Source organism: Chiloscyllium plagiosum, unplaced genomic scaffold, assembly GCF_037043375.1.
Source record: "Chiloscyllium plagiosum isolate Xiang-an unplaced genomic scaffold, Cpla_swu_hap1 HiC_scaffold_38, whole genome shotgun sequence".
NCBI classification, from domain to species: domain Eukaryota; kingdom Metazoa; phylum Chordata; class Chondrichthyes; order Orectolobiformes; family Hemiscylliidae; genus Chiloscyllium; species Chiloscyllium plagiosum.
In genome coordinates, this window is record NW_028270176.1 from 22,858,491 (window position 1) to 22,885,961 (window position 27,471).

The 27,471-nt window shown below is 45.5% G+C and overlaps 1 protein-coding gene across 7 annotated transcripts; it reads left to right on the plus strand.

Moving 5' to 3' along the window:
• The first annotated feature begins 273 nt into the window (after positions 1-273).
• On the plus strand, positions 274-23,799 carry LOC122544241 (sialic acid-binding Ig-like lectin 13). 7 transcript variants are annotated; one of them, XM_087981026.1, is made up of 8 exons: positions 274-1,026; positions 4,691-5,071; positions 6,876-7,178; positions 12,118-12,405; positions 15,138-15,425; positions 17,156-17,240; positions 20,062-20,128; positions 23,478-23,799. In XM_087981026.1, exons 1-8 carry the CDS (start codon positions 981-983, stop codon positions 23,598-23,600), a joined length of 1,581 nt encoding a protein of 526 aa, XP_087837152.1. In that variant the 5' UTR covers positions 274-980; the 3' UTR covers positions 23,601-23,799. The 7 variants fall into 7 exon arrangements, with proteins under 7 accessions (XP_087837152.1, XP_087837153.1, XP_087837155.1 ...); XM_087981027.1 differs by having other exon boundaries at positions 20,065-20,128; XM_087981029.1 differs by having other exon boundaries at positions 17,156-17,232; positions 23,478-23,617.
• Positions 23,800-27,471: the final 3,672 nt, after the last annotated feature.

Sequence of the window (27,471 nt, forward strand, 5' to 3'; positions counted from 1 at the left end):
TAACCATATGTAAATGACAAAGGCAGGAAAATGTTGTTTCACGATCACAGAGGCGAGCTCTCAATTTTAGCATTTTTTAAATTCAATTTCCACCAGCTGCCTTAGTGGGTGGGGATTGATCCCAACTCCCTAGTACACTGACTGCAGATCAGACCATTCCATTGCAACTCATGCAGTGTCTCAGTGCAAATCAGATCAGATAGAGGTTTCTACAACATGCACAATGCAGTAGATCTCTCAATTACCTCTTTTTTTGTGGACCGTTCCCCGGTTTCATTTGGCAGTGTTTCACCTTGGAATCGAAAATAAAACACAAACCAAATCGAGCAGCGAAATCAGAAAAGAAAAAGGTTGCAGCAGGTCGAATTAGGATCAATTGAGCCGACCCAGTTTCTTAAGTTGAAACAGAAACTGTGAAGACTGGACGTCATGTCTAAATATAGAAGATAGACTGGGTTAAACTGTTTGCTGAAGAAAACATATCTCTGCGCCACTGGCATTTCAGCCACAGCCTTCTGCCTGGTCAGCTGAAGGTGTGAAAAGCACACCTCTGTGTCATTGGTAACCGCAATAGAACATTTACAACGCACTGACAGGCAAGCCGATAAAAGGTGTGAGAAATCTGAGGCTGAACCTTTCCGTCAGGTTATTTTTGGTACCTGAATCTGCAATTCAGGTGACTGAATAACTGATGAGAGGAAAAGACCAATTTGCCTCTTTTTTTTGGCGTTATATCCTGTATCCTTACCGCCCATATCCCAAGCATGATTGTAGCTGCTTGGAAGGATGAGCAGCCACCCTGGTCTCTGAACGTGAGCGAGCTGTTGGAGAGAATATGAGTCTCATTCACTCACTGTGCCCGGCAGCTGATCCCCCCATACTCTGATTCGATTCTAATCGATAAGTGATATATTACCAGAGAGGAGACTCTTCCTGAGCCACGTTTCAACTTCAATCCGTCTGAGATATATTCCGCAGTGATGCAGACTGTAGCGTTCCTTTCTCTCATCGTGTTACTTGACAAAGGTGCAGTATTATCTTTCAGAATTGCTGGATTTTGGAATAACTTACTAATGTCTGAAGCTGTTGTTGGAAATTATGGGTCAGTGTGGAGGAACAGAGGGATCTGGGTGTTCAAGTACATAGATCCCTCAAAGTTGCAGCCCAAGTGGATAGGGTTGTTAAGAAAGCATATGATGTTTTGGCTTTCATTAACAGGGGGATTGAGTTTAAGAGTCGCGAGGTTTTGCTGCAGCTCCACAAGTCCCAGGTGAGACCACACCCGGAATATTGTGTCCAATTCTGGTCACCCTATTGTACGAAAGATAAGGAGGGTTTGGAGAGGGTGCAAAGAAGGTTTCCCAGGATGCTGCCTGGACTGGAGGGCTTGCCTTATGAAGAGAGGTTGACTAAGCTCGGACTTTTCTCTCTGGAGAGAAGAAGGGAGGAGACCTGATCGAGGTATGCAAGGTAATGAGAGGCATGGATAGAGTCAATAGCCAAAGATTTTTCCCCAGGGCAGGATTGACTGGCAGGGGGGGTCATAGTTTTAAGATATTAGGAGAAAGGCATAGAGGAGACATCAGAGGTAGGTTCATTAAGCAGAGCATTGTGAATGTATGGAATGCATTGCTAGCGGTGGTGTAGCCAGAGTCCTTGGGGAAATTTAAGCGACTGCAGGCATGCACATGGAGAGTAGTGAGTTGAGGGGTGCTTAGATTAAGTTATTTTATTTTATGTTAGGATTAATCTGGGCAGAACATCGTGGGCCAAAGGGCCTATTCTGTGCTGTACTTTTCTATGTTCTATGTCTATGTTCTATGAAATATGGTATTGGTTCAGTATATAAATATTTCTGGTTGGTATGTGAGTCTGTTAATGAACAGACACTTTCACTGGAAATTCCATATCTTGCACTTTCATTGGAGTTTATTAATTCTCAGTACATATTTCAATTTCTTCAAAAGGAACTGTTATTGTAATTTGGGGATTCCCAATGATAATAGCAGGCTATTCTGGACCTAGTGCTATGTAATGAACCAGACTTTATAAAAGATCTTAAAGTAAGGGAACACTTAGGAAGCAGCGATCATAATATGGTAGAGTTCAGTATGCAGTTTGAAAGAGAGAAGGCAAAATCAGATGTAATGGTGTTACAGTTAAATAAAGGTAATTATGAGGGCATGAGAGAGGAACTGACGAAAATTGACTGGAAGCAGAGCCTAGCAGGGAAGACAGTAGAGCAAAAATGGCAGGAGTTTGTGGGTATAATTGAGGACACAGTAGAGGTTCATCCCCAAGAAAAGAAAGATTATCTGGGGATGGATTAGACAGCCATGGCTGACAAAGGAAGTCAGGAAATGCATCAAAGAAAAAGAGAGAGCCTATAAAGTGGCCAAGAGCACTGGGAAATCAGAAGATTGGGAAGGCTACAAAAACAAACAGAGGATAACAAAGAGAGAAATAAGGAAGGAGAGGATCACATATGAAGGTAGGCTAGCCAGTAATATTAGAAATGATAGTAAAAGTTTCTTTCAATACATAAGAAACAAATGACAGGCAAAAGTAGACATTGGGCATTTCAAACTGATGCTGGAAGGCTAGTGATTGGAGATAAGGAAATAGCTGAAGAACTTAATAAGTTCTTTGCATCAGTTTTCACTGTGGAAGACATGAGTAATATCCCAACAATTAAAGGGAGTCAGGGGGCTGAGTTGAGTATGATTGCCATTACAAAAGAGAAAGTGCTAGAAAAGCTAAAAGGTCTTAAAATTGATAAATCTCCTGGCCCCGATGGGCTACATCCTATAGTTCTGAGGGAGGTGGCTGAGGAAATAGCAGAGGCGTTGGTTGAGATCTTTCAAAAGTCACTGGAGTCAGGGAAAGTCCCGGATGATTGGAAGATCGCTGTTGTAACCCCCTTGTTCAAGAAAGGATCAAGACAAAAGATGGAAAATTATAGGCCAATTAGCCTAACCTTGGTTGTTGGTAAAATTCTAGAATCCATTGTTAAGGATGAGGTTTCTAAATTCTTGGAAGAGCAGGGTCAGATTACAGCAAGTCAACATGGATTTAGTAAGGGGAGGTCGTGCCTGACAAACCTGTTAGAATTCTTTGAAGAGGTGACAAATGGGTTAGACCAGGGAAACCCAGTGGATGTGGTCTATCTAGACTTCCAAAAGGCCTTTGATAAGGTGCCACACAGGAGGCTGCTTAGTAAGGTGAGGGCCCATGGTGTTCGAGGTGAGCTACTGGCATGGATTGAGGATTGGCTGTCTGACAGAAGGCAGAGAGTTGGGATAAAAGGTTCTTTTTCGGAATGGCAGCCAGTGACAAGCGGTGTCCCACAGGGTTCAGTGTTGGGGCCGCAGCTGTTCACGTTATACATTAATGATCTGGATGAAGGGACTGGGGGCATTCTAGTGAAGTTTTCAGATGATACAAAGTTAGGTGGACAAGCAGGTAGTACTGAGGAAGTGGGGAGGCTGCAGAAGGATCTAGACAGTTTGGGAGAGTGGTCCAGGAAATGGCTGATGGAATTCAATGTAAGCAAATGCGTGGTCTTGCACTTTGGAAAAAAAAGTACAAGCATGGACTACTTTCTAAACGGTGAGAAAATTCATAAAGCCAAAGTACAAAGGGATCTGGAAGTGCTAGTCGAGGATTCTCTAAAGGTAAACATGCAGGTTGAGTCCGTGATTAAGAAACTGAATGCAATGTTGTCATTTATCTCAAGAGGGTGGGAATATAAAAGTAGCGATGTGCTACTGAGACTTTATAAAGCTCTGGTTAGGCCCCATTTGGAGTACTGTGTCCAGTTTTGGGCCCCACACCTCAGGAAGGACATACTGGCACTGGAGCATGTCTAGAGATTCACACGGATGATCCCTTGAATGGTAGGTCTAACATACAAGGAACGGCTGAGGATCCTGGGATTGTATTCATTGGAGTTTAGAAGGTTAAGGGGAACTGAAAATGTGTTGCTGGAAAAGCACAGCAGGTCAGGCAGCATCCAGGGAACAGGAGAATCAACATTTCGGGCATAAGCCCTTCTTCAGGAAGGGCTTATGCCCGAAACGTCGATTCTCCTGTTCCCTGGATGCTGCCTGACCTGCTGCGCTTTTCCAGCAACACATTTTCAGCTCTGATCTCCAGCATCTGCAGACCTCACTTTCTCCTCAAGGTTAAGGGGAGATCTAATAGAAACTTACAAGATAATACATGGCTTGGAAAGGGTGAACGCTAGCAAATTGTTTCCGTTAGGCGAGGAGACTAGGACCCGTGGGCACAGCCTTAGAATTAGAGGGGGTCAATTCAGAACAGAAATGCGGAGACATTTCTTCAGCCAGAGAGTGGTGGACCTGTGGAATTCATTGCCACAGAGTGCAGTGGAGGCCGGGACGCTAAATGTCTTCAAGGCAGAGATTGATAAATTCTTGATGTCACACGGGGAGAATACGGGTAAGTGGAGTTGAAATGCCCATCAGCCATGATTGAATGGCGGAGTGGACTCGATGGGCCGAATGGCCTTACTTCCACTCCTATGTCTTATGGTCCTATAATTTGATGAATATATTGTTGGTAATGATATCTATTGAGTGTTTGACAATTGAGTTCACAATATTTGACTGTCATTAATTTGGTGTAGTTACAGAGTTCTTTGGAAGTCTAATCCATTTTCCTTATTTAGCTGTCCATAGTTCCCGATGGTCGCTGAAGGTTCCCTGGAATGTATCGGCAGTGAAGGGGTCAAGTGCGGAGATCCCGTGTACTTTTGATTACCCCGCCGGAGGCAGAAATCCACGGATTCTCTGGTTAAAGGGGGGTCATAAACCGGGAAGCCCAGGGGTTAGCGTTATCTACAGCAACAGAGATCCAGGTAGTGTGAGCCCTGAATATAAAGGGAGAACAGAATTGAGGGGGGACCTGACAAAGAAACAATGTTCATTGTTAATAAAACACGTAAGGAAGAGAGATGAAGGAGAGTATTACATCAGGGTGAAGATTACTACGGCGAGGAATATACCAGACGCCAGCTCTCGCAATATTCCTGTCTCTCTCACCATTTTAGGTAGGTGTTCCATTCATTTCAGGGCTTGTACGATGAATTGTTGCATTCCAGCATGTGATGTGGTCATTGCTGACTGGACCAACATTTATTAAATATGCATAATTTCCCTGCCAATAGAGGGAGCGATTTTTCTTCCTTAACCATGGAAACTGAGAACCCCCCACCCCACTCCACAACCCACAGTGAGGTTAGGGAGGGATTTCCAATACTTAGACCCAGTGCCTTTGCAGCTACAGCAACCTCCCTCCAAGCCCAAGTGGTTTCGAGGGGAACTGCAGGAGTGTGCGAGGTGGCATCCCGAGTATTTGCACCCTCCCATCCTTCTCGATAGTAGAGAGCACGGGCTGGGAGTGCAGTCAGAGGGGCTTTGGTGAATTGCTGCAGTGTATCTTGTAGGCGGAGGTACACTGCTTTCAGACAAGGAATGTGGATCAAGCAGGCAGATTTGTCCAGGGTGGTGAGAAGCTTTCTGAGTGATGTTGGGATCCGCATCCATGCAGGGAGGTAGAGTGGGATCTTTGATGCTGCCTGACTTGTTGTGCTTTTCCAGTACCTGCCCTTGTAGCTACATGTTTGCATGACTAATCCAGCCAATTCCTGGCAATGGAGATCCGTTCAGTCAATGACATCCTCAGTCTCGACCTACAGACTGCTTCTGGCCTTAGCTCAATGCACAAAACGTCATTGCAACTTTCAAAACAGCAATTGGAAAGCTCAGTTCAATATTAATATGGTGTTTGCTGGGCTCAAAAAAGGATCTGCATTATGCCCGACGGAAGCATGCCCGAAAAGTCGATTCTCCTGCTCCTCGGATGCTGCCTGACTTGCTGTGCTTTTCCAGTACCACACCCTCGACTGCATGTACTTACACCCCCAGCATGTTTCCACTCGTCGAACTATCTCACAACATAATGCAGATCCTTTATTGAGCCTAGCAAACTCCATATTAATATTGAACTGAGCTTTCCAATTGCTGTTTTGAAAGTTGCAATGATGTTTCGTGCATTGAGCTAAGGCCAGAAGCAGTCTGTAGGTCGAGACTGAGGATGCCATTGACCGAACGGATCTCCATTGTCAGGAATTGGCTGGATTAGTCATGCAAACATATAGCTACATGTGCAGGTCAGAGAGAGGAATTGTGCAGCAAGTTACCGATCGCTTGACTCTCCAAATTCTGTCCACCATTGAAATTCTGGTGTTTCAAAGATCCCACTCTACCTCCCTGCATGGACGCAGATCCCAACATCACTCAGAAGGCTTCTCACCACCCTGGACAAATCTGCCTGCTTGATCCACATTCCTTGTCTGAAAGCAGTGTGCCTCCGCCTACAAGATACACTGCAGCAATTCATCTCCTCGGGTGCTGCCTGACCTGCTGTGCTTTTCCAGCATCACGCTGTGGGCTCTGCAGCCACATCGGCAGCCCTCACTTTCTCCCTGTAATTAATTGTTGTCAAAATGAGGCCATTGTCCTCACACGGTGTGTATTTCCCCCCACGAATTAACACACGGTGCCTGCGAGGAACTGTCTGCATATGTTATATCCTGTAGCCTAAAGCGGGATGTTAAATAATCCTCCAGGATCAAAACACACTGGGGGAAGGGGTGGGGGGAGGCGGGGGATGTGAATAGTAACAAAGCACAAGTATGTTCTTATTAATTCTGTAACTCTGAGGAAGCTTAGGCTGTAGCAGAGATCAAGAAGCAAGTGTTGCCATGCATTTATTTGTCATTGTTTGCACATCCCTCCCTAATATAGAATTTGGAATCTCTAATTCTTCTTATTTTTCCTTTCTGCTGACAGAGAAACCTCAAATCACAATCTCTGAGCTGTTCATTGCTGGAAAACCAGCTCATCTGAACTGTTCAGTCACCCATAGTTGTTCAACTTGTGATTTTGAGCTGAAATGGACACAAAGGCCGAGCCTAACTCCTATTCAATCACAGTCAATGAAAAGCAGGAATAATTTCGAGATTTCCTGGACTGTTTTATCAACATTCTCGTTCGTTCCATCCGCTGATGATCACGGACGGACCCTGGTCTGTGAACTTACAGGGGCTGATGGAGTGGTGACCGGTCAAGAAACTCTTAGATTGGATGTGAGATGTAAGTCGTTGTTTTTCTTTCAGCTTTACTTAACCATCCGATCAGTAATCAGTTTCAGATTTTGTCTCTTTTGTTCAACTCTCCTGGAAAAGTGACCTTTTTCAAACTGGAATTGGACAGTATATCAACGACGTTATTAGACAAACGACTATAACACGTTGAACGGCCGTAATGATCAGAGTAGCAAAAGGTCAGTCTCTCCCTAAATCTATCAATCATTGGCCAGCGACCATATATGCTTCCACTGGTAAAGAAGTGGATCTATACTTTCTTTTCCCTAAATATTGTCCCTTTCATCATTAACATCTAATGTCAGAAAATAACTTTGCCCATTTTGACATGGCTAAATCAGCGTTAACCCTGAGACATTAGATTACTTACAATGTAGAAACAGGCCCTTCAGCCCAACAAGTCCACACCGCACCGCCGAAGCGCAACCCACCCATACATTTACCCCTTACCTAACACTATGGGCAATTTAGCATGGCCACTTTACCTGACCTGCACATCTTTGGATTGTGGGAGGAAACCGGAGCACCCGGAGGAAACCCACACAGACACGGGGAGAACGTGCAAACTCCACACAGTCAGTCGCCTGAGGCAGGAACTGAACCCGGGTCTCTGGTGCTGTGAGGCAGCAGTGCTAACCACTGTGCCACCGTGCCACCCACATGAGTTGGAAATGGAAAGGGAAGATTACCCTCCACCACACCGAGAAAGGCAAGGTGATCTAGTCAAGGATGGGAACCAAGCACGACCCTCAGAGTGGAGATAGACTGGTAAATGGGAAGATCAGGAGTGGTGAGACCAGAGGTAGCAGGCACTTTGTTTTTGGAATGTATAAAACCCAACGTGCTTGCCAATAACAACCCATTTTAGAGTGCAACTTCAGAATTTTTTCGAGATGACTCTCCCAAAGTTGGCTCAAAAAATAATCACTGACCTGCATCTTAAGACTCTTCTGATCATTTTGTAACATTATCCACTGCACCAATTCCATGTTCACCTAGGGAGAATAGTGAACTGGAGACTTCAATGAGTTATATGGTTCCTGTCCAACATGGGTCTGAATTGACTGAAACACAATTAAGACAACAGATGAATATTGTGACAATCCTATGGCTTTAAGAGGTACATTTACTTCCTTCTTTTATGAAGAAAGGTGCCGAGTGGTATGCTCAAAACCAATAAGGTAAACAGCCTCTGAGGCCTATTCTTTTACAAGTTGAAACAATAGAAGTGGCCTGAATGGGTGGGTTTGAGCTCGCACAGAACCAGGATTTTTAGATTTAGCTTCCAGCTATTTCTGGGTCTTGAAGATAGACATGGAATCTGTTATTCATCTCTTTGTAACAGCCAAAAGCTGGATTTTCTTCCTGCTGCTAGAATTGCATTTGAGACATAGAGTCATAGGATCATAGAGATGTACAGCATGAAACAGACCCTTCAATCTAGCACATCCTTGCTGACCAGATATCCTAACCCAATCTAGTCCTCCTTTCCAGCACCCGGTCCATATCCCTCCAAGCCCTTCCTATTCACATACCCATCCAAATGCCTCTTAAATGTTGCAATTGTACCAACCTCCACCACTTTCTCTGGCAATTCATTCCATACATGCAGCACCCTTTGTGTGAAAAAGTTGCCCCTTAGTCCCTTTTATATCTTTCCCCTCTCACCCTAAAGCTACGCCCTCTAGCTCTGGACTTCCCCACCCTAGGGAAAAGACTTTGTCTATTTATCCAATTCATTTCCTTCATGATTTTATAGATCTCTATAAGGTCATCCTCAGCCTCCAGGGAAAACAACCCCAGCTCATTCAATCTCTTTCCTATAGCTCAAATTCTCCAACCCTGGCAACATCCTTTTAATCTTTTCTGAACCCTTCACGTTTCATAATATCCTTCCAATTAGAAGGAGACCAGAATTGCAGGCAATATTCTAAAAGTGGCCTAACCAATGTCCTGCACAGCTGTAACATGACCTCCCAGCTCAGATACTCAGGCGTACAAAGTTAAAACTCACACAACGCCAGGTTATAGTCCAATAGGTTTATTTGGAAGCACTAGCTTTTGGAGCGCTGCTTCTTCATTGGATGATTGTGGAGAATAAGATCATAGGATGCAGAATATATAGAAAAATGTTGCTGTAAATTCTGTGTCCTATGATCTTATACTCCACATCACCTGATGAAGGAGCAGCACTCCAAATGCTAGTGTTTCCGAATAAACCTGTTGGACTATAACCTGGTGTTGTGTGACTTTTAACTCTGACCAGTAAAGGGAAGCATACAAAATGCCTTCTTCACTATCGTATATACCTGCATCTCTACTTTCAAGGAGCTATGAACCTGCACTTCAAGGTCTCTTTGTTAGCAATAGGAACTTATCATTAAGTGTATGAGTCCTGCTCAGGTTTACTTTCCCAAAATGCAACACCTCACATTGATCAATCTATTTTATTGAATTGCCCTTGCCGAGGGTGTGTTAATGGGATGTTACAGTACTGGAATGGTAATTAATAGTATTTAGTATATATACTATTTTGTTAAGCATTCTGATAGATTTACACTTACACCAATCCCTTTCTTTTTGTTTATTTTGACTGTATTTTAACTGTAGTGTAAAGAGAAAGTATGTTGTATTTAAAGTCAAGTAGTTTGGCCAATCAAATTGCATCTGGAACACAACCTCTTGCACTTACTTTTCAAATACGAAAAGCGTTCTTATTATACTTTAAGGGGATTTGATCTGGTCTAGAATGATATTGGTGGTGCCATTCATTTCCTCCAGAAATTAACTGACTAACTTCTGACTTTGCACCCGTAGGAATTAAATGCTGATAAATAGAATCCTGTATTTTGCTTTGTTTTAGATAAACCTAGAGTTTATCAAATCCGAGTTGCACCAGAGAGAAGAATGGGATGTCTTGTATCTGTAGAGTCAGAGCCAACCCCCCAGCAAATTTCACATGGAATCTCAGTGGCAGAAACATCATAGAGAACACTTCAGATGTTACAGTTCATTCTTGGACGATGTACAATAGGCTGCTTCAGAGTTCGCTGACATTGACTCACCCAGCAGGATTAGAAAAACTAATGTCATGCATAAGAGGGAACGAGTAGGGCATTAGTATCAGCAGATACCAACTCAATTCAACAGTTACTCTCGCAATGCATTGCATTTTAATTACTGCAGACAGTTAATCCCATCACGAACACAAATGTAATCCTAATGGCAAAGCCAGTGAGTATATTTACTTTCTCCCAAGAAATATTTCATTCATGCTGATTTGTTGGCCCAAATCTTCAGTTTTGCTTAAACAAAACATTTGTTCAAACAGAAGTCCAAAGAACTGGGGATGCTGGAAATTGCTGTGAAAACTCAGCAGGTCTGTCAGCATCTGTGGAGAGAAAGTGGACTTCAGTTTCTTGTCCAGTGACCCTCCTTCAGAACATTTTCCCTGATATTTGATCATGCACAAATCAGGTCAAATTTCAAAAATGGCAAATTTTAGGAGATAACCCAATTATTAAACTGTCTGATGGAAAGTGCTAATTGGTTGCCAAATGGAGTTTGATTGGCTGCGATGTTGCCTTATAGAATGTACCAGTTAGTGTTAACTGACAGTTAATTAATAAACCCTGTTTAAATTTTGAAACAGGCAAATGTATTCTGATTGGTCATGACATTTAAGAGACAAATTAACTATTTTGCTATCTATTTGATTGTCTAGTGTGTTCGGTTGCTGGCTAAAAATGATCTACATTTGATTTCTACAAATCTAATTACATTTCTCTTTTTACTTTCCATTTTAAAATGAAAACTATAATGTAAGATGTATATTATGAATCCATAATAATAATTTTAACAAGTGAAAGGACAGCTTAATTAAGAGCCAAATAAAATTGGCTTTGTATTAAGATGTCTTTGAAGCATATAAAAACAGCTAGTTGAGTGCCACTTATCTCTTGAGTACAACATTAATAGATTTTTGGAGTTCAGTGAGTAAGCGAGTTATGAGGAGGAAGGGAAGGAGGCATTCTGTTGGTTTTACTTTAACCTAAACTTTTCCAGCCTCAGGAATGCATTTTACTCTGCTAATAAGGAGATATAGCTATTTATTTTATGTAGACAACTAATGACAGATAGAGTCCTAGAGTCATAGAGATGTGCAGCATGGAAACAGACCCTTTGGTCCAACCCGTCCATGCCAACCAGATATCCCAACCCAATCTAGTCCCACCTGCTAGCACCCGGCCCATATCCCTCCAAACCCTTCCTATTCATATACCCATGCAGATGCCTTTTAAATGTTGCAATTGTACCAGCCTCTACCACTTCCTCTGGCAGCTCATTCCGTACACGTACCACCCTCTGCGTGAAAAAGTTGCCCTTTAGGTCTCTTTTATATCTTTTTCCTCTCACCCTAAACCTATACCCTCTAGTTCTGGACTCCCCAGCCCCAGGGAAAAGACTTTGTCTATTTAACCTATCCATGCCCCTCCTAATTTTATAAACCTCTATAAGGTCACCTCTCAGCCTCCGACGCTCCAGGGAAAACAGCCCCAGCCTGTTCAGCCTCTCGCTTCAGTTCAAATCCTCCAACCCTGGCAACATCCTTGCCAATCTTTTATGAACCCTTTCAAGTTTCACGCAATCACTGAAATGAGGTATTCATAAAATGTTTTTGAGATTATATCTGGGAACAGCGAGAGAATAGTTTATAGTAAACGTGATATCGTACAATTCTTAATTTGGCTTGACAACAGCACCCTTTGGTGGTGAACACCACTGTTATTATCTCTTGGCATTTAAATTGTTGTCAGTGATAATTTCATTAACTTCTCCAGTTAGTTAAATAGAATACACTCCACAATCTAGACATTATGTGTGGATGATTGCAATTATGACCATATGAATCTGCTCCATTTCTTCAGATGAACCCACAATAGTATTTGATCTGAACTGCACAAGTGCCAAGAATGAGACTTCATGTATCTGCATTGACAGAGCCAATCCCCCAGCAAACATCACATGGAACATCAGTGGGAAAAGCATCGCAAGGAACACTTCAGATATTATAGTCTATTCCTGGATGAAGAATAATGGTCTGTTTCAGAGCTCTCTGACATTGACTCACCTAAATGGATCTGAAGAGCTGATTTTATGCAGGGCAGAGAACGAAAATGGCGTTAGTGTCAGGAAATACCAGCTCAATTCAACAGGTACGTCCTAATTTCTTTATATTTCACTCATGGGATGTGGGCATCTCTGGCCGAGCCAGCATTTATTTGTCCATCCGTAGCTGCACTTCAGAAGGTGGTGATGGGCTGCCTTCTTGAACAACCATGCTGTAAATACACCTTGAATTCCATTCAAGAGTGATTTCTAGATCTTTGACTCAGCAACACTGAACTAATGGTGTAGCCAAATCAAGATAGTGAGGAAGTTGTAGATAGATTTGCAGGCAGTGTGGTCCCATGAATTTGTGCAGTTGTCCTTCTAGATGGTAATAGTCATTGGGTTTGGAAGGTGCTGGCTAAGAAACCTTGTCAATGCTACACACTGCTGCTACTGAGCGTCAGTAGTAGAGGGAGTGGGTGTGATGCCAATCAAGTGGGATACTTTGTTCTGGATGGGTTCAAGGCTATTGAGTTTTGTGGGAAGCTGCACTCATCCAGGCAAGTGGGGCGTATTGCATCACACTCATGACTTGCTTTGTAGGTAGTGGGCTGGCTTTGGCAAGGCAGGAGGTGATTACCCAATGCAGTATTCCCAACCTGTTGATTGTCCTTGCAGCCTCTGTATTTGTTTGGCAAATCCAGTTGAATGTCTGATCAATGGTAACCCCCGGAATGTTGACAGTGAGCGATTTAATTATGGTAATGCTGTCGATTGTTACGGTAATGGTTAGATTGTCTCTGTCAGCGATAGACATTGCATGGTATTTATGTGACATGATTGGTTCCTTGCCACTTGTAAGTCCAAGCCTGGCTGATCATGTTTTGCTGCATTTAAACAATGACTGCTTCAGAAATGCCCTGAAATTTGTTTGAAAGTCACTTGGATAGGGACATGAATCGGAAGGATTTAGAGGGATATCAGCCAGATGTTGGTAGATGGGACTCGATTAATTTAGGATATCTGGTTGACATGGATGTGTTGGACCAAAGGTTTTGCTTCCAAGCTGCACAATTTTACGCTGCAGACAGCTTACTCCATGACTAAGACAATTGGGTCTATCATTTCTTCTGAGACCGATATTATTTTCCAAACATGCATTTTGCTCATAAAATTAGTGCATTACAAGACATTTCTCCTTGAAAATGAAAGAAAATGCCATAAAGTTCACCTTTCCAGATGTTTGATGAAGGTACAACATTATATTTACACTATACATACAGTGTTAAACTTGCATGCCAAATGGATCTCAGCAGCTTATGGCCATTTAGTACACAATGTTTGGACACACTGTGTATGTATTGGCTTTCTGCTTGACCCAACCATCCTGGTTGAGAGTGTGGTATTTACGGGCGACATGGTGGCTCAGTGGTTAGCACTGCTGCCTCACAACACCAGGGTCCCAGGTTTGATTCCAGCCTCAGGCGACTGTCTGTGCGGAGATTGCACATTCTCCCTGTGTCTGTGTGGGTTTCCTCCGGGTGCTCTGGTTTCCTCCCACATTCCAAAGATGTGCAGGTCAGGTGAATTGGCCAGGCTAAATTGTCCATAGTTACTAGGTGCATTAGTCAGAGGTGGGTGGGTTACTCTTTGGAGGGTTGGTGTGGACTTGTTGAGCCGAAGGGCCTGTTTCCACATTGTAGGAAATCTAATCAAATCTAAAAGCACAGCAGGTCAGGTAGTATCTGAGGAGCAGAAGGATCGATGTTGTGGAAATAAACATCAGGAATATACCTGAAACGTCGATTCTCCTGCTCCTCAGATGCTGTCTGACCTGCTATGCTTTTCCAGCACCACACTCCCAACTCTGATCTCCAGCATTTGCAGTCCTCACTTTCTCCTCAACCATCCTGGTAGCTACCAACTTTGGTCATTGATTTCAGTGAAGTTAGAGCTCAACTGGAAAAATGAACAACTCAAAACTGAGATTTGACAGAATTCAATTCCTTTTTTAACATAAGGAGACCAACAATGTCATGGCAAAAACAACACTGAAGTGCTAAACAGGCATGACCTGTCTGAATATCAGCAGAGATTCTGAAGGATGAATGGTTCTGTCTTCCATAGTCTGTAACTACTGCTGGCATCATAAATGATTTAAATATAATGTTCTGTGTTGAGTTAGCTGGGAACGTAATCCATTGTCCCATTAGCTTCTGAAGCCAGCCACAACTCATCAACATGGATCTGAAATGATTTGGGAGATTTCACTCTAGTAACCTGTGCTTTTTCCAACGCTATGCTTTATCAACTCTGACTCTCCAGCATCTGCAGTCCTCACTTACTCCTAACCTCAATCAATAGCTTGCTGTCAATTAATAGGGTGGCATGGTGGTTCAGTGGTTGGCACTGCTACCGCACAGTGCCAGGGCCCTGGGTTCCAGCCTTGAGTGACTCTCTGTGTGGTGTTTGCACAAATTCCTCGTGTCTGTGTGGGTTTCCACCAGTTGCACCAATTTCCTCCTGGAGATGTGCAGAATAGGTGGACTGGCCATAGGGAATTGTCCTGAACTGTCCATGGATGTGCAGGCGAGGTGGATTAGCCCTGGGAAATGGGGTGGGGGGGGGGTAAGAAAGAATGGGGGTAGATGGAATGCTTTTCAGAGTGTTGGTGCAGACATGATGGATCGAATGGCCTCTTGCTGCACTGTAAGGATTAGATCACGTAATGTCATTATCTCCCTTAGTTAGTCAATAAAAAGAGGTCTTCAATGTAAACACCACAACTCCTTGATTAAAATGCGCATAATTTGGACACCATTGTTCTTTGTTGTAGGGAGATCCAGCATCATATCTGGTCCAACCTGCACCACTTCCAAGATTGGCCTCGCTTGTACCTGCAGAGTCAGAGCCAATCCCCCAGTAAACGTCACATGGACCCTCAATGGGAGAAAGATCACGGGAAACACTTCAGATGTTAGAGTTCATTCCTGGAGAATGAATAATGGCCTGTTTCAGAGCACCCTCAAACTGAAGCATCTCACTGGATTTGAAAAACTAATCTCATGCACGGCTGAGAATGCGCAGGGTGTTAGTGTCAGCAGGTACCAGCTCCATTCAACAGGTACATCTCTGAATGTAATTATTAGAAACAGCTTACCCTGTCACAAAGTCAACTGTGGTAGTAAATTTGTAGTCTCTTTTCCGCAAAACGTAGCAAACCAAAATTATATATAATATTTTACTGAACCCGTTATTAAATGCAGGATTGATTTTTTTGTAACCAACGTATTGAGAGATATTGTTCAACCTCTAGGGCAGGTGTGCCTGTGTCCAGCCCCAACTGACCACTATCACTGTGAATGTGAACCATAGAATATAGAAAATAGTTGAAGGAGTAGACCATTTGCTGTTCCAGTCTGTGCCGACATGCAATATGGTCACGACTGATCATCCAAGTCCATCCCTTGTTCCTGCCTTCTCCCCATTCTCTCTGATCCTTTTAACAATAAGAACAAAATCGCTCTCCTTCACAAAAAACACTCAATGCATTTGCCTCATCTGCTTTCTCTCGGTATAATGTTAATGCGCATATAATGCCCAGCTCAATGTCTTCTCTGAAGGTGTGACTGTAATAATTGTAACTTTTATTCATTGTGATCAAAATGAATTTATATGAAGTGGGAGATGTCTCTTGTGTCCATTAAACCGACAGGAATCATTCTGTTAATTTGGGTCTTTTTGATACCAGAAACTCTTCTCAATGTTATGGACTATGCTCCTGGCTGTCATTCAGTTGATTTCAAGAATTAGAGCAGGAGTAGGCCATTTGGCCCATCGACTCTCCTGTACCATTTAATCACACCATGGTCGCTCAGGTTCTGGACTGAACTCCCCTTTTCTGTCTGTCCACCCTGCAGACCATGTCTCTCTTGTTGAATGGAAATTTACCAAGCACTTTAATTTAGTCAATGGCCACACCCACTGCTGGCTGGGGAAGAGTGTTCCAAAGATTGCGAGAAAGAGAGTGAAGGAGTTACTAAGCCCCCTCGGACTTTTCAGCCATACCAGTTGATCCCCTTCGACCAAAGAATGATATCTAACTCCTTCTTCAAAACATCCAATGTTTTGGCCACAGAACTTCCACAGGCTCCCCACTCTCCAGGTGAAAACATGTCTCCTCATTTTATTCCTAAGTCACCTAACCCGGACTCTTAGGCGATGACCCCTTCTGATTCTGGGCTCCCTTGTCATAGGGAACATCCTTCCTGCATTTGCACTGTCTAGCCCAGTTAAACTTTTATAGGTTTCTGTGAGATCCCTCTCTCCCCCACTCTTCTAAGTGCAAGGGATTATATTCAAATGCAATCCAGTTATGCTTCATACATCAGCACTTGTTACCCCATTCCTACCTGAATCTAACCCCTTGAACTGAAGGGAGCGACCCATACTGGTCTATTTCAGAAGGGAGACAAGTGGGAAACATTTTATTATGGATGTAAAGTCACATATGGCAACACAGCATTGGGACGGTAGATTTCATTCTCATGACTTTGATATTTCTTTTCTCCATCGATCTATATGGGTTGTCATGCACAGCGTTATTGAGACTACATTTCAATCCCAAATAAAATATATATATATATATATATTTGAATTCCACCACCAGCCTAATTTAACGAATATCTCCAAAGCATTATCTACAATCTCAGGATTGCGAGGCCATCTCACCTTTGAGGAATAGAGCAACTTTATTATGTTAACATATATAGGGAAGTGTATTTTCATTCAGATAAATGCTATGTCACTATCAACTCATAATCTTAGAGCACTGCCTTTTCTGAATATTCCTAGGAAGCCTTCCCTGGATAATTTCCATCTCTGTCGGAACAGCTTTGGCCGTTATCAGTCTGATTTGGATTGCAGTGAAGGTGCGGAGGTATGTGTTTATTTTGGCATGTCATGCTTAAACTCAGGTATCATAGGCTGCACTTTAGATATGGTATGTTTAAACTCAGGTATCATAGACTGCCCTTTCGGTCGGTATGTTTAAACTCAGGTATCATAGACTGCCCTTTCGGTCGGTATGTTTAAACTCAGGTATCATAGACTGCCCTTTCGGTCGGTATGTTTAAACTCAGGTAACACAGACTGCCCTTTAGGTATGGTATGTTTAAACTCAGGTATCACAGACTGCCTTTTCAGGCTGATAGCATCAGATGACTGCATATATGGAGGGCTCAGTTAGAATGGTTTACTCTGAGATTCCTGATCCTGCAACTGAGTTGAGAATTAAAAAGGGGGCAATGGAGGAGAGATTATTTCTCAGTGTTTCAATTCAACCTGTTGTCACACTTCTCTGTAGTGAAAAGGGACTCCAGCCTCCAGCCTTCTGTACCAAAGGTAGGGACACTACCACATCAGTCATAGGAGCCCCATAAAGAAAGGGTGTCCTCATTTGTGGGCTTATAGGTTACAAGTTAATCAACACTTTCAAGTGTATTGTCTATACTCTGGGTACAGATGGGACTTGAACCTAGAATTCTCTAGTCCAGTGGTAGGGAGACAGTGACTGGACCACAGGAGACTATGTTCCAAACTGCTGAAAATAGGGGGATGACAGAAGTTTTCGGGAGCCCCCGGTGGGCATACCACTGGCCGATCACCGATCCATCACTTCTCTCAGCCACAGTACCAAGAGACCAAGAGGGAACAATTGCCGTCCTGGCTTCACAAGGTTCTATTCCCTACAGAATTGATTCAAATTTCAGCAGAATGGTAAGAGAATGCACCCCAGCAGTGGGAAATTGTGAGAGAAATGTCCTCACAATAAGCACGTGAAGTGTAATACCGTCTATCTGCTCAAGCCATTCTCAATGCATGCTGGCTTTCTGTCATTGCAAGCATCTGCCCAAACAGCAGTTTCCAAATTCATTACATGACTGAAAATGTCTTTGGGAGGAATCCTCAAGTCAGGGTGAGATTTCAATGCAAATTCAATCTTGTTGGTTTTGACCGCCATAGTCGTTGTCGTGCCCTTCTTTAAAAAAAGGTACATTCACAAGATTTCGCCATCATTGGCTGGGCCAGCGTTTTATTGCCCCTTGAGAAGGCGATGGTGAGCTGCCTTCTTGAGACATGTGCTGTAGTCCATGTGCTGCAGGTAGACTCCCAATGGAGTTAGGGGAGTGAACTCCAGGATTTTAACCCAGTGACTCTGAAAGAAAGGCGATATATTTCCAAATCAGGATGGTAAGTGGCTTGCAGCAGAACCTGCAGGGGGTCATGTTCCAATGTCTCTGCTGCCCTTATCGTTCTAGATTGAAGGAGTTATGTGTTTGGAAGGTACTGTCTGAGGAGGCTTAGTGAATTCCTGCAGTGCACTATGTAGATGTTCACAGGGAGTCCGAGAGGAAAAGTAGGAAGAGTTCAGTGGATGGTGACTTTGTTCTTGTCTTCAAAAGGGAATTGCATTAATTTCTTACTGAGGAAAAAGTCCATCATATGGAAGTACTTTTAATATGAATACAGGTCCACGGTATCTTCTGTCTTAGATTCTTCCTCAAGGGGTCACTGAAATAACTCCACAAAGGTCAGTATCCTGTCACCAGGTCACCCTTTATTTCCATGTGTATAGTACATGACACTGACCCAACTAGCTCAGAGCAGGCTCTCAGGGTGAGCAGAAGCCCCGACACTTTTGTTTATTTATTTTTTCATTTTTTTTTGTGTGTGTGCAGGTGTGAGACACAGTGAAAGACACAAGGTGTACAAATCTTTATTCAATTCCCACCACCAGGAAGAAAGGAAACACCCGAGTGGCCAGTGACAAGCAGTGCCCTTCACATCAAAGGGCAATACTGTGTGATCAAACAGTGAAGGGGAGGGCAGGGATTAAATCAAAATAGAGTTGGACGGGGAAATAATAGACTCCACTCCCCGTGGCACCCACCTCTCCCTGAACAGCTCATGGGTGTTGGTGGACACCATGTGCTCCTTCTTCAGAGACACTCGGGCTCTAATATAACCACGGAAGAGGGACAGGTAGTTGGGCCTAATGACCCCCTCCACGACCCCGCTGGCTGGATCTGTTTATGGCCAGTTTGGCCAGGCCCAGGAGCAGACCCATGAGGTGGTCCTCAGACCTGCCCTGCCCCCTCCGTACCGGGTGACACTCCTGTTTCTATGTGTCAGGCAGAGCTCCCTGACTGGACCAGGTTAACAGCCCCAATCGGGGAACTCCTATTCTATGAGGTCCACCTGCTGAACTCACATCTTCCCATTGTCCACTCAGTCAAACCCCTTAGGATCTTATGTTGCTTCAATAAAATCACTGCTCATTCTCCTGAACTCCAATTGCTTCAGGCACAAATTGTCTAATCTTTCCTCATAAGGTAACCTCCTTCACTCAGAAATATTTGTTAGCAATTTGTTGCCTGGTTAGAATCTGCACTGTGCTCAGGCTGGGCAGCAACTGAGGAGCAGGAAAATTGACATTTTGGGCAGGAGCCCTTCATCAGAAAGGGTAAAGGGCTCCTGCCTGAGGTGTCGATTTTCCTGCTCCTCAGATGCTGCCTGATGTGCTATGCTTTTCCAGCACCGCTCTAATCTCCAGCATCTGCAGTCCTCACTTTTGCCTAATGTGTTCAGGCTCGCTGTTCATGCAGAATCCCAGCAACCTGTCAGACTCATTTCTACTGATTTTTGCGTGCACCACGTTACCTGCTTACTTGGAACTCTTTAACGATTTTTGTTTTTAGCAGGAAGAAAAGAGATATAGTTGCTACTCCTGCAGCCAGTTTGACACAGCACCCACTGAACACAGAGGTAAGTGAGAACATGGAAAGTACCTAAATCAGAAGTGGCTATCACATAATTTTGGATTCTGGTTCTGACCAACTCAATGGAAAATCCCTGTTTGATGGAACTCATGCATTAGCAACTGCCCACCTCAGTCCATAGCTTGGAGGTGACTCATTGAACGATTGCTCTGGGAAATGAGTCACAGATATGTTCTGAGTCACAAATTTCAAAAAGGCCCAAAGATAGATGTATCCTCCACATGCAGAAAAAAAAATACTAAACTTCTTTTTAAACTTTCAAAAGAAACTTACAGCATATGCCATCATGCATTTTACAATAGTTCCAGCTCGATCTCACAAAAAGTGCAAATGTTGCTCAATTGCTTTGACTCCAGTCTGGGATATCCTGCAGTACTTCAAAGCACTTATAAAACAAGTGAGACTTGTGATGTGGTTTTCTGGCTTATTGCCGCTCAGTTTGGGCTGATCTTTGAGCCCCACTATTCCACAAACTGTGACACGTGTTTCTACTGTGTATACCACAAAAACCAATTTACCTGACTGACTGCAACTCAGAACCTCAACAGAATATTCACTCTGTTTCGTCATAAAGAGGACAAATCACTCTAATTGTTATAAATATTTATCCTATAATAAAAATGACTAAAAAGATGGATCACTAATTACTGACCAACTATTACTTAGGTCTATTTAAGCTATACATATATACTTAAGCTAAACCCTTTTAATCCCAAGATAGACTTGTTCACAAGTATCAGAATAACAAAGTAGTGTGATATTGGTGGGGGGAAATATAGTCATAGGAACCACAATTCTCAACCATAATTTCAGACCACAAAAGTAAAATGGTTCTCAGAATTCTCTTGATTCCTACTGATTAAACATTGTCTGCAAAGCAATGAGCAGTCTTTAATTCACTGATTGATCAGTTGGACCCAGAGTCTTCCCTTTTGCATTATGTTCGAGAATTATTTCTAGGGTCAGCATCTCTGAAAGCCGTCATCTTTTTCCCATTTCTTTTGACAGAGAGCAGGAGAGAGAAATTTTACAGTGAAAAGTGACAGAGAGATGCTGTTTGTCACTGACCCTCTGAGGTTTCCCTTGGCATTTCACTCATGGGGGCTGAGTTAAGCTGCAGGTTGAACAATCAGAAGGCTGTCCCTTTGCTCAGCTCTCCTGAACCCACAGCAAGTGCTGCCAATGTCTCTGGATTCACCATGTGTCCCAGGCCCACGCACTAAACAGCCCCACCGCCCTGGGGCAGAACACTTTAACTCCCCCGCCCACTCTGCCAAGAACATGGCTGCTCCACTGCCAAACTCTAGCTGCCCAACAATTAGAGGAAGAACACCTCATCATCCACCTTGGGCCCCTCCAAACACATGGTGTCAATGTGGATTTCATCGGTTTCCTGATTTCCCCTCCCCCTGCCTTATCATAGATCCAACTTTTCAACACGGCACTGCCCTCTTGAACTATCTTACCCGTCCATCTTCCTTCCCACCTATCCAGTCCATCCTCTGCTCTGACCTATAACCTTCATCCCCACCTTCATCTACCTATCGCATTCCCAGCTACCTTTCCCCCAGCCCCACGTCCCCTCCCATTTATCGCTCAGCCCCTTGGGCCACCCCCTCATTCCTCATTGAAGAGCTTATGCTCAAAATGTCAACTCTCCTCGGATGCTGCCTGACTGGCTGTGCTTTTCCAGCACTACACTCTTCGACTCTGCTCTCCAGCATCTGCAGTCCTCACTTTCTCCAATGTGTTTGGACTCACTCTCCCAAAACAAACTACTTTTTCCGAAGAGCAGCAATTTGATTCACTCGGACTTGAACAAGTTGCAAACAGGCTTCTTCCACACTTTTTTAAAAATAAAGCGCTGTCCACCTGCCCATTCAGGTGCACAGTCAGGTGGGATGGAAAACAAAATCTCGCAGAACAGAAAGGAATTTCTTGTTAAAATATTGGAGAAACTTGCAAAGGTTTGCTGCACCATTTTTCTGGTCTCAAAAGGTTTCCATATTGCATGTTCCACTCTAAAATACACCCACAAAATATCAATACTCTTCGTGTTCATAGTGTGTAATCCTTCGAAGGAGATGTCGCTTGGAATTCCTGAATCTTGGAATGAACCAGCTTGCAACTGTCATGGGTAAGACCTCCTTGCACTGAAGGACCCATCAGGTCGAAGCAGTTTAAAGGGCAGGTCTCACCAACTAGATCATCCTCCAAATGCAGTTGACATTTATCGCCGAGTCTGTCCTTGGGAGCCAAACATAAAGTCCAGAATCAGGATGAACCTTGACAAAAAAAAACCATCATGAATCTCGTATTAAACCTGGTTTGCAAACTAATTGCAGAAGCATGTGCGTTGGAGGGGCCATGATTTGTTAGGAGAAAGTGAGGACTGCAGATGCTGGAGATCAGAGTGGAAAATGTGTTGCTGGAAAAGCGCAGCAGGTCAGGCAGCATCCAAGGAGCAGGAGAATCGATGTTTCGGGCGTAAGAAGGGCTTATGCCCAAAACGTCGATTCTCCTGCTCCTTGGATGCTGCCGGGCCATGATTTGTTCCTAGCTACAGACATCTCGAGGGTACCGTGCTCAGTGGGTGTTACTCCAGACATACAAGAAGGAACGGTCAGTGAAGGCCCTTCTTCCCACTACCCATGCTGTTCCTTGGGGCTGATCCGAAACTTCGGACAATGAGGTGATTCTGGCAATCTGTTCATGGAACCATCCAATGGTATCCGCCATCTCTCCTGCCTTTCCCTCACTCACACCTTCAGGTAGAAATTCCTATAACCCCTTCATTCACCTATTGAAGGACATTATCCTGTAACCCACCATTGTCCTTTTGGTTCTTCACTGAGCTGCGTAGGTGCATCATTCTGTACTGCCCTGTCACTTTTGTTTATGGGTTTTGGGCATCACTTAATTGGCTGACTGGCATTTATTGCTCATTCCTAGTTGCCCTGGATAATGTGGCCATGTGCTGTCTTCCTGAATCTTTGCAGTCTTTTGAGCGAGGGACAATGCTATGTTGAAGACAGATGATGACTTTAGATCCAAACACTAGGAAGGAATGCTGATGTAAATGCAAGTCAGGATTGTGTGTGGCTTGGCAGGGAACTTGTAGGAGATGGTGTTCCCATGCATGTCATTCTGGGTGGTAGACACCATGGGTTTGGAAGGTGCTGCTAGAGGAGCTTTGCCAAGTGACCGCACTGGGGCTTCGAGATTTCTCGGTCCTTGCATTGGTTGGGACATTTGCAAGATACACTCCTGATTCAGGTAATACACTCCTATCTGTCCCACCAGATCCATAACTAACACATAGCTTTCTATCACAGACCAAGTCAGATGAAAGTGAGGAGGTTCTGTATTCAGCGGTCTGTGTTTTCAACGCTCACAAACCTGACCCTCCAGCCCAGGAAGAGGAGCCCAATGAATATGCTGCAATTAAATGGAAATGATATCAAGATGGATTCACCCAATTCACCGAAATGGAGCCAACTCAGAGCTGAACACAAGTATATTCACAACTTGGAACAAAAACGTTATTGAATCAAAAGTGTTGCTGGAGTGTTTATCTTTTCTTAATAGTTAATGTCGTAAAATCTCATTGTGGGAAAATGCAATTTAGAATCCTAAATCCAAGCTTAGGTTCGAAAGGGAGTGGGAAGACAGCTTCAAGAATCTTGTTCACCCAAACATTAGGGGGTCGGGTGGTCTGGAATGCACTGCCTGGGAGGGGAGTTGAGGCAGGAAATGTCACAACCTTTAAAGTAACACTTGGATGAGCACTTGAAGTGGCAAAATACTCAAGGCAATGGGCTGGAAAGGGGGACTAATGTAGGGAGTTGGGTATTTTTGTTAGGACAGACCAGATGGTCTGTTCTGGCAGTCAGAGAGAGAGAGAGAGAGAGAGAGAAAGATTGAGAGGATAGCCAGAGTGGTAAATATCAGTAAGGAGAAATAAAGGCAGAGCAACTGATAAACTGAGACAGAAAGGAGAGAGAGAGCAGCAGAAAGATTGATGAAACAAGATAGAAAGGCAGAGAGATTAACAAGGACAAATTGAAAGGTGGAGAGATAGAAAAAGAGAGGTAAATACCAATTAGAATATCCTTTATTGTCATGTACACTCAAGTACAGTGAAAAATGTACAGTGTCACTTATCAGGATGCCACCTTAGGTACAGAATAGCGAGGTACAAAACTTAGATATAAAAAGAGGAATAACAAGAAACTAAGTTATATTACCCTTACTATTCACAGTAAAAGTTAGAAAATAAGACTTAGTTAAAGGCATAAACAGTTAATTAAACAGATTACAAATAAACATGAAATTGCAGTAGTTCACCACAAGCCACTAATTGCCCACGCCAGAACCTAGTTCAACCACCGTCCCTCTTCCGCTCTCAGCTACTGCACATGCTCCAGGCCTCCAGCCACCTCTGCTGCAGGCCTTCAGCAAAGTCCACTCCAGGCCTCGAGCACATTTCACTCCAGGTCTCCAGCACGTCCTACTCCAGGCCTCCAGTAAGCTCCACTCCAGTCCTCCAGGACGATCCACTCCCGGCCTTCAGCACACACTGCTCTAGGCCTCCAGCACATTCACTCCAGGCCTCCAGCTCACCCCACACCAGGCCTCCAACACACTCCACTCCAGGCATCCAGCCCACACCGCTCCAGGCTTCCAGCCACTCTATTCCAGGCTTCCAGCATACTCCACTCCAGGCCTCCAGCTCACCCCACTCCAGGCCTCCAGCCCACTCCACTCTGGGCCTCCAGCACACTCTATTCCAGGCTTCCAGCATGCTCCACTCAAAGCCTCCAATCGCACTGCATGCTCCAGTCCTCTAGTCTGCTCCACTCCGCTCCAGTCCTCCAGCACTCCAAGCTGCCAGCCCATTCCAGACCTCCAGTACACTCCACTCCAGACTTCCAGCCAACACCACTCCAGGCCTCCAGCACAATCTATTCCAGGCATCCATCCTGCTCCACTCAAAGCCTCCAGCCCACACTGCTCCAGGCCTCCAGCACATTCCATTCCAGGGCGCTAGTCCACTCCATTCTAGACCGACAGCACACTCCCCTCCAGGCCTTCAGCCCACACTATTCCAGGCCTCTAGCACACTCCACTCCAGGCCTCCAGCTCCCTCTATTCCAGGCTGCCAGCACACTCCACTCCAGGGCTTCAGCACACTCCGCTCCAGGCCTCCAGCACGCACCACTCCAGACTGCCAGCACACTCCACTCTAGGCCTTCAGCACATTCCGCTCCAGGCCTCCAGCATACTCCATGCCAGGCCTCTAGCACATTCCACTCCAGTCCTCCAGCACACACCGCTCCAGGCCTCCAACACACTCCAATCCAGGCCTCCAGCCCACTCCCTTCCAGGCTGCCAGCACGCACCACTCCGGGCCTCCAGCCCACTCCACTCCAGGCCTCCAGCACACACTGCTCCAGGCCTCCAGCACACTCCACTCCAGGCCTCCAGCACACTCTATTCCATGCCTCTAGCACACTCCACTCCAGGCCTCTAGCCCACTCTATACCAGGCTGCCAGCACGCACCACTCCAGGCCTCCAGCACCCACTGCTCCAGGCCTCCAGCACACTCCACTCCAGGCCTCCAGCACGCACCACTCCAGGCCTCCAGCACCCACTGCTCCAGGCCTCCAGCACCCACTGCTCCAGGCCTCCAGCACACTCCACTCCAGGCCTCCAGCACGCACCACTCCAGGCCTCCAGCACGCACCACTCCAGGCCTCCAGCACCCACTGCTCCAGGCCTCCAGCGCACTCCACTCCAGGCCTCCAGCACACTCCACTCCAGGCCTTCAGCACACTCAGTTCCAGACCTTCAGCACATTCCACTCCAGGCGTCCAGCACACTCCATTCCAGGCCTTCAGCCCACTCTATTCCATGCCTCTAGCACACTCCACTCCAGGCCTCTAGCCCACTCTGTTCCAGGCTGCCAGCACACTCCACTCCAGGCCTTCAGCACACTCTGTTCCAGGCCTTCAGCACACTCTGCTCCAAGCCTCCAGCACGCTCCACTCCAGGCCTGCAGAACACTTCACTCCATGCCTCTAGCACACTCCACTCCAGGCCTGCAGTACACTTCACTCCAGGCTGCCATAACATTCCACTCCATGCCTACAGCGCACTCCGCTTCAAGCCTCCAGTACAATCCACTCCAGGCCTCCAGTACACTCTCCTCCAGGCCTCCAGCACACTCCATGCCAGGCCGCTAGCACATTCCACGCCAGTACTCCAGCACACAGCCCTCCAGGCCTTCAGCACACTCCAATCTAAGCCTCCAGCCTACTCCCCTCCAGGCCTCCAGCATGCACCACTCCAGGCCTCCAGCACGCACCACTCCAGGCCTCCAGCACCCACTGCTCCAGGCCTCCAGCACACTCCACTCCAGGCCTCCAGCACACACCACTCCAGGCCTCCAGCACCCACTGCTCCAGGCCTCCAGCACCCACTGCTCCAGGCCTCCAGCACACTCCACTCCAGGCCTCCAGCACGCACCACTCCAGGCCTCCAGCACGCACCACTCCAGGCCTCCAGCACCCACTGCTCCAGGCCTCCAGCGCACTCCACTCCAGGCCTCCAGCACACTCCACTCCAGGCCTTCAGCACACTCAGTTCCAGACCTTCAGCACATTCCACTCCAGGCGTCCAGCACACTCCATTCCAGACCTTCAGCCCACTCTATTCCATGCCTCTAGCACACTCCACTCCAGGCCTCTAGCCCACTCTGTTCCAGGATGCCAGCACACTCCACTCCAGGCCTTCAGCACACTCTGTTCCAGGTCTTCAGCACACTCTGCTCCAGGCCTCCAGCACGCTCCACTCCAGGCCTGCAGTACATTCCACTCCATGCCTCTAGCACAATCCGCTCCAGGCCTCCGGCACACTCCACTCCATGCCTACAGCACACTCCGCTTCAAGCATCCAGTACACTCCACTCCAGGGCTCCAGTACACTCTGCTCCAGGCCTCCAGCACACTCCATGCCAGGCCGCTAGCACATTCCACGCCAGTACTCCAGCACACAGCGCTCCAGGCCTTCAGCACACTCCAATCTAGGCCGCCAGCCAACTCCACTCCAGGCCTCCAGCACGCACCACTCCAGGCCTCCAGCCCACTCCACTCCAGGCCTCCAGCATGCACCACTCCAGGCCTCCAGCCCACTCCACTCCAGGCCTCCAGCACACTCCACTCCAGGGCTCCAGCACACTCCACTCCAGGGCTCCAGCCCACTCATTTCTAGGCTGCCAGCACACTCCACTCCAGGCTGCCAGTACACACCGCTTCAAGCCTCCAGCC